At 42.6% G+C, this 7,928-nt stretch overlaps 1 protein-coding gene across 1 annotated transcript; it reads right to left on the bottom strand.

Annotated features, from left to right (window-relative positions):
- Positions 1–843: 843 nt before the first annotated feature.
- LOC129556571 (endogenous retrovirus group K member 24 Gag polyprotein-like) lies at positions 844–1,839 on the bottom strand. The gene has a single exon (XM_088834502.1). It carries the CDS (start codon positions 1,837–1,839, stop codon positions 844–846), a length of 996 nt encoding a protein of 331 aa, XP_088690628.1.
- Positions 1,840–7,928: the final 6,089 nt, after the last annotated feature.

The raw sequence follows: 7,928 nt of genomic DNA, 5'->3' as shown, positions 1-7,928 counted from the left end.
CGTTTGCTGGACTGTTCTGCATTGCCCCATAACATTGTTTCGGGGCCAGGGGCTGGCCCCTCACCCAGTTTCCCGACATGGGAGGGAGAGGATTGCCTTGCACGTCTGTTTTAGATTTGCAATCTTTTACCCAATGCTTTCCTTTTTTGCACCGAGGGCACACATTGGGGGTCCGGACATTATTGGTATTATCCCATTGCTGACAAAAGGCAGCCCGATGTCCGGGCTGGCCGCACACAAAGCACCCTGCATTGCCAGAGGCGATGGGGCGCCTCATTTTTCATTTGTTGTCGGTATAGATCTTCTTTGATACTTTTTCCCTGCAGGGCAGCAGCCAATGTAATACCCTGCATATATGAGGGTCCAATGTCAGCACAGATGCGAATGTAATCAGAAAGTACCCCCTTTTTTTGGTAGGGCCGGAGGGCTGCTTGGCAGGCGGAGTTGGCATTTTCATAAGCCAATTGCTTGGTTAGCACCATGCCTGCTTGTTCATCGGCCATCAATTTTCCTACCGCTTCTAATAATCGAGCAACAAAGTCTTGATATGGCTCATCTGGCCCCTGCCGAATTTTTGAAAGATCCTCTGTTTTGTTGGCCGAACAGGGCAATTTTCTCCAAGCTTGAAGAGCAGCATTGGATATTTGGGCATAAGCCGCAGGATGGTAATTTAATTGAGCATTAGTGTTTAGATAAGGGCCCTCTCCAATTAACATTTCATAAGTATTGGAGAAGGAAATGGCAACCCACTCCAGTGTTCTTGCCTGGAGAATCCCAGGGATGGGGGAGCCTGGTGGGCTGCCGTCTATGGGGTCACACAGAGTCGGACACGACTGAAGTGACTTAGCAGCAGCAGCAGCAGCAAGTAGTGGGAAGCCCTTGTCTCTGATTTGTTTCAGCTATAACTCCACATTGTTCTGTGAATTCTGATTTCCATAATAGATAATCGCCGCCTGTGAGACAAGCGCGAGCAATTTGCTTCCAATCACTAGGGGGTAAATTTTGACCCCCTAAATTTTCTACCATGGCTTGCGTAAAAGGGGCTGTGGGACCATACTGGGCACATGCTACCTTTAATTCTTTTAATTGTTTAAATGGTAATGGTTCATAATAGCGTTGGTTAGCATTCTCAAAAACAGGAAATGCCTTGGGATAGCCAGCAAGAACTTCGCCCTCTTGCTGAGCTTGTTTAAGTGCTTGCTGGAGGGGGGATAGAAAAGAAGCATATGCCGGGGGCGCAGAAGAAGAAATAGGCTTTTCTGTCCCTGACAAGGGGGCAGCAGCAGAATTATTAAGAGGAGGAGTATCCACATTGTCTTTAATGGTAGACAGCAGCTGCTTCATTAAACATTCTAGTTCCTGGATACAGGTTTCCCCTTTCTCTTCCCCTGCTGCATCAGTCATAAGCAGCTCCCAATCTTCCTGATGATATTTAGCAGCTGCTTCTTCTAAAGTCTCTGTATCCTCAGGGTCAAAGGGACTTTCCTGCAGTGGCGGAATACTAGATTCCGGAGGAGGAGGATCATCCTGTATCTTATCTTTAAGCCTCGACTCCTCACCATTTTCTAGGTCCAGGCAGTCCTGAATTAAGGACCACAGAGAAAAAGTATCCACAGGCATTTTTCCGGGCCCGTGCAATGTGTAACGTGCCTGAATTTGCTTTCCCACCTTTTTCCAGGTTTCTAAATTAACTGTCCCCTCTTTAGGAAACCAGGGACATACTTCTTCTACAAATGCCAGAAACGCATTCAGCCGTGGAGTAGAAACACGAATGCCTCTGTCTTTCAACATGAATTGTAGCATATGCACAAAGAATTGCCGGCTATTATTTTGTCCCATAGTTTATACTCTCGACAATAAACCTTCCTACCCCTCAAACTTATAACCTCAAACTTGTAATTCTATAAAGCAAGACTCACGTGGTCCGGGTAGCGGCCAACAGTCGTCCGTCTTCGAGCCCCACGTTGGGCGCCAACTGCCCGTGCCTGCACGGACGATTCAACGTTCGACACGAATCGGCGTCTGTCTGCTTAGAAAAAAGGAGAAAGAAAAGATGGGGTCGAGAGGATTGCAGTGTATAACAGTAATACTTTATTGTGTAGAGTGCTCCTTATATATGCAAGGACAAACAAGATCTTAGTCAGGACATCAGGAATGTATATCCCCATGGTTACAGAAAGAATTGTTCTTTTACACAATGACTTTTTCCCTCAGGCCGTCAGAGGCAAGGTAATAACAAATTTGTTTTTCTCTTAAACTTAAGCTACCGTGACCCTTCTCACCTGCCTCCATCCGCCTTAGCCCACGGTTAATGTTTATCCAACATGGTCAAAGGGGTGGCGGGACAGGGGGCAATTGCCTTTACAGGCTCCTTGAAACAAGGACTGCTCCCAGGGCCGGCATCCGAGACGCACCGCTCCCCGCAATTATGTTGAGATATGTCCCTTCTATTCCCACTTTCTGGAGCGGTTTTATCATATGGATGTTGAATTTTGTCAAAGGCTTTCTCTGCATCTATTGAGATAATCATATAATTTTTATTTTTCAGTTTGTTAACATGGTGTATTACATTGATTGATTTGTGGATATTGAAGAATCCTTGCATTCCTGGGATAAAGCCCACTTTGTCATGATGTATGATCTTCTTAATGTGTTGTTGGATTCTGATTGCGAGAATTTTGTTAAGGATTTTTGCATCCATGTTCATCAGTGATATTGGCCTGTAGTTTTCTTTTTTTGTGGGATCTTTACCAGGTTTTGGGATTAGGGTGATGGTGGCCTCATAGAATGCGTTTGGAAATTTCCCTTCCTCAGCAATTTTCTGAAAGTGTTTCACCAGAATTGGCGTTAGCTCTTCACTAAGTTTTTGGTAGGATTTAGCTGTGAAGCCCTCTGAACCTGGGCTTTTGTCTGCTGGAATATTTCGAATCGCAGCCTCTACTTCCGTGCTTGTGATGGGTCTGTTAAGATTTTCTATTTCTTCCTGGTTCAGTTTTGGAGGGTTTTACTATGCTAAGAATTTGTCCATTTCTTCCAAGTTATTCATTTCATTGCCATATAATTGCTGATAGTATTCTCTAATATTCCTTTGTATTTCTCTGTTGTCGGTTGTGATCTCTCCATTTTCATTTCTAATTTTATTGATTGGGTACTTCTCCCTTTGTTTCTTGATGAGTCTGGCTAGTGGTTTGTCAATTTTATTTGCCTTCTCGAAGAACCAGCTTTTGGCTTGGTTTATTTTTGCTATGGTCTGTTTTGTGTTTTTTTTGCATTTATATCTGCCCTAATTGTTACGATTTCTTTCCTTCTACTAACCCTGGGTTACCTCATTTCTTCCTTTTCTAGTTTCTGTAGATGTAGAGTTAGGTTATTTAGTTGACTTTTTTCTTGTTTCTTGACGTGTGCCTGTGTTGCTATGAATTTTCCTCTTAACACTGCTTTTACAGTGTCCCAGAGATTTAGGGTTGTTGTGTTTTCATTTTCATTCATTTCTATGCATATTTTGATTTCTCTTTTGATTTCTTCTATTATTTGTTCATTATTCAGCAGCGTGTTGTTCAGTCTCCATATGTTGGCATTTTTAATAGTTTTTCTCCCGTAATTGAGATCTAATCTTACTGCATTGTGGTCAAAAAAGATACTTGGAATGATTTCAACTTTTTTGAATGTACCAAGGCTATATTTATGGCCCAGGATGTGATCTATCCTGGAAAAGGTTCTGTGTGCCCTTGAGAAAAAGTTGAAATTCATTGTTTTGGGGTGAAATGTCCTATAGAGATCTATTAGGACTAATTTGTCTATTGTATCATTTAAAATTTGTGTTTCCTTGTTAATTTTCTGTTTAGTTGACCTATCCATAAGTGTGAGTGGGCTTTTAAAGTCTCCAACTATTACTGTGCTATTGTTAATTTCCCCTTTCATACTTGTTAGTAATTTTCTTACATATGGTGGTGTTCTTAGGTTGGGTGCATAAATATTTATAATTGTTATATCTTCATCTTGGATTGATCCTTTGATCATTATGTACTTTCCTTCTTTGTCTCTTTTCATAGTCTTTGTTTTAAAGTCTATTTTATCTGATATAAGTACTGCTATTCTTGCTTTCTTTTGGTCTCTATTTGCATCGAATGTCTTTTTCCAGCCCTTCACTTTCAGTCTGTATGTGTCCCTAGTTTGAAGTGGGTCTCTTGTAGAGAACATATCCGGGGGTCTTGTTTTTGTGTCCATTCAGCCAGCCTTTGTCTTTTGGTTGGGACATTCAACCCATTTACGTTTAAGGTGATTATTGATAAGTATGATCCCATTACCTTTTTCTTTATTGTTTTTGGTTCAAGTTTATATACCCTTTCTGTTTCCTGTCTAGAGAAGATCGCTTAATATTTGTTGGAGAGCTGGTTTGGTGATGCTGAAATCTCTCAGCTTTTGCTTGTCTGTAAAGTTTTTGATTTCTCCTTCATATTTGAATGAGATCCTTGCTGGGTATAGTCATCTGGGCTGTAGGTTACTTTCTTTCATCACTTTAATATATTTAGCCATTCCCTCATGGCCTGAAGAGTTTCCATTGAATGATCAGCTGTTATCCCTATGGGGATCCCCTTGTGTGTTATTTTTTGTTTTTCCCTTGCGGCTTTTAATATTTTTTCTTTGTGTTTGATCTTTGCTAATTTGATTAATATGTGAATTGGGTTATTTTGCCTTGGGTTTATCCTGTTAGGAACTCTCTGGGTTTCTTGGAATTGGGTCATCATTTCCTTCCCCATTTTAGTGAAATTTTCAACTATTATTTCCTCAAGTATTCTCACATGGTCTTTCATTTTGTCTTCTTCTTCTGGGACTCGTATGATTCGAATGTTGGGGCGTTTAACATTGTCCCAGAAGCCTCTAATATTGTCCTCATTTCTTTTAAGTTGTTTTTCTTTTTCCATCTCTGTTTCATTTATTTGTACAATTCTATCTTCTAGTTCACTTATCCTGTCTTCTATCTCCGTTATTCTACTGCTTGTTTCCTTGAAAGTGTTTCTGATCTCATCTATTGCATTATTCACTGTATATTGACTCTTTTTTCCCCTCTAATTCCTTATTAAACATTTCTTGCATCTTCTCAATCCTTTTCTCCACTTTATTTATCTGTAACTCCTTTTTGCTTTCCACATTTTGAATCATTTCACCATTAAAATTCGAAATTTTTTATCAGGTAGGTTCCCTATGTCTTCCTCTTTTGTTTGTGTTGGTGGGCATTTATCCTGTTCCTTTACTTGCTGGGTGTTTCTCTGCCTCTTCATCTTGCTTATATTATTGTGCCTGGGGTGGCCTTTCCGTCTTCTTGCAGTTCGTGGAGTTCTCTTTATTTTGTAGTTACCTCGTTGTGTGTGGGGTTGGATGGGTGACTTGTCAAGGTTCCCTAATTTGGTTTGCTTGTTTCAGTGTTATGGTGGGTGGAGCTGGATTTCTCTATGGATTGCAATGGAGAGTCCAGTAATGAGTTTGAGATGTCAGTGGTTTGGGGTGGCTTTGGGCAGCCTGTATGTTGAAGCTCAGGGCTATTTTCCTGTGTGGCTGGAGAATTTGTGTGGTATTTATTTCACTGAAACTTGTTGACCCTTCGGTTGTGCCTGGTCTCAGTTTATGTATGGAGGCATTTGATGGGCACCTATCAATTAATGTTCCCTGGAACAGGAGATCTCTGGTGTTCTCAGGATTTGACCTTAAGCCTCTGCCTCTGGTTTTCAGTCTTATTCTTGCAGTAGATTCAAGACTTCTCCTTCTGTTACCTCCAAGGCAGTTCCTTCTATTGTAAAATCTCTTCTGTTTGCTGGTCTCTTCAGTGTCTAATTCCCATCCTGACACCAGGGAGTGGTGGTGGACACCGGCTCACCTGCTCGGTCCTGCCGTAGGGAGGGAGGAATGCTGCTAACAAATATCACTGGCATCTGTGGGAAGTGCTCACAGTGTCTCGACTACTGTGGGAATGCGCCTGCTCGCAGCATGTGTGTTTTCCCTGTTTATGCTGCTCAGGCTCTCAGTTGTCTGCCAGGTGCTGTCCCTGGCCGGTGCTGGGTTGCATGCACTTCCCAGGTCTAAGCGACTCAGGTTCAGGTCCGCGAGTACTCCACAAAAGCGCAGACTTGGCTGGGCCTGTATTTTGTGCCTTCCCCGGTCTGAGCAGCTCAGGTGACCAGGCGTTTGGCGAGCGTGGTCGCTGTGGCTTACCGCCTCCCCGGTCCCTGCTGCTTGGTTTTCTGTGTGTACAACCGGAACACTTTCTCGGGAAAATATTGACTGGCCCAAATCCAAGAAGTCTTAGTTAGCAAGGAAGCCTGACTGCAGCTTGGTATGGGAAGCCTGTCTGGGGCCACAGCTGCCCCTTCCGGAGCTGGTTGCCCTCCATGCCTGTCCCAGCGGGAGCTGGGGGATGGGCCGCCCACAGCCGGCTTGCTTTGCTTAGTCCTTTGTTATGTGAAACGGGAGTGGAAGACTCTTAGGATGGGGCTTTTCGCTGCACAGTCTGCTTTGCTCCCGTTAGAGCGCTCAGATTGCCCTCGGGGCATTCAGGCCCTGTCCTCTCTCTAAGCGCTGATATCTCGCCTCCCTGCCCGGCCATCACCTGCTAGTGGTGGGTGTGGGCGTCTACACCACTTCATCACTGAAAGATTCCTCTGGGCACTTAGTCTGTGGGCTTTAATTATTTATGTCTCTTTTCTCCTAGTTATGTGGCCCTCTGAGTTTCCAAGCCTATCCACAGAGTCGCCTGTGCTTCCAGGTGTTTGGAAACTTCTCTCTCTCTTTTTTTTTAAGCCTCCCTTCCCAAGACGGAGCTCCCTTCCTCCTTCTTTTGTATCTCTTTATCTTTTATGCTGTTTCCTACCTTGTTTTGAAGTCTATGGGCTGCTTTTCTGGGTACCTGATGTCCTCTGCCGGTATTCAAAAGTTGTTTTATGGGATTTACTCAGTGTTCAAATGTTCTTTTGCTGATTTTGTGGGGGAGAAAATGGTCACCCTGTCCTATTCCTCCACCATCTTCTCATGCTCCCCTTAGTTTCAGTTCGATCATAACCATATTTTGAACGAGGTTATCCTCACATTTAGTAACAATCAAAAGAAGAGTTGATCATAAAAATGTCTCTAAAATATCTTTATTATTCCGAGATAAGAAGAAGAAGCATATTAAAGCAATGGGTAATATTGGTGATCATAACTCTGACTTCAGTTCTGAAATTAGTGGAGCAAATGTATTTTCAGACTTCAGAAGTTTAACTGTGCCATTCATACTAAAGCGTTCTACCGTTCAGATAGTTGCTCATGGACGTGCCCTAACTTGATATTATTTCTCTTCTCCATCATCAATATCAGTTAGACCACAAGAAAATATTGTGATACATCAACCTGCTATTTCTCTTATTGATTTTTTAATGGAAGGGTAATTGTTTTAAAGTCTTTGACTGTGTGGATCACAATAAACTGTGGAAAATTCCGAAAGAGAAGGGAATACCAGACCCCTGAGCTGCCGCTTGAGAAACGTGTATGCAGGTCAGGAAGCAACAGTCAGAACTGCACATGGAACAAGAGACTGGTTCCAAATAGGAAAAGGAGTACGTCAAGGCTGTATATTGTCAACTTGCTTATTTAACTTATATGCAGAGTACATCATGAGGAATGCTGGGCTGGAAGAAGGACAAGCTGGAATCAAGATTGCTGGGAGAAATATCAATAAGCTCAGATATGCAGATGACACCACCCTTACAGCAGAAAGAGAAGAGGAACTCAAACACCTCTTGGTGAAAGTGAAAAAGGAGAGTAAAAAGGTTGACTTGAAGCTGAATCTTCATAAAACAAAGATCAAGGTTTCTGGTCCCATCATTTCATGGGAAATAGATGGAAAAAAAGTGGAAACAGTGTCAGACTTAATTTTGGGGGCTCCAAAATCACTG

The sequence above is a fragment of the Moschus berezovskii genome, chromosome Y, assembly GCF_049115385.1.
Source record: "Moschus berezovskii isolate FMDL1 chromosome Y, NW_MosBer_1.0, whole genome shotgun sequence".
NCBI lineage: Eukaryota > Metazoa > Chordata > Mammalia > Artiodactyla > Moschidae > Moschus > Moschus berezovskii.
This window is presented reverse-complemented; position numbering and strand designations above follow the sequence as displayed.

Coding starts and splice junctions, on each gene's coding strand:
- LOC129556571 (XM_088834502.1), bottom strand. CDS start 1,839: ATGGGACAAAATAATAGCCGGCAATTCTTTGTGCATATGCTACAATTC.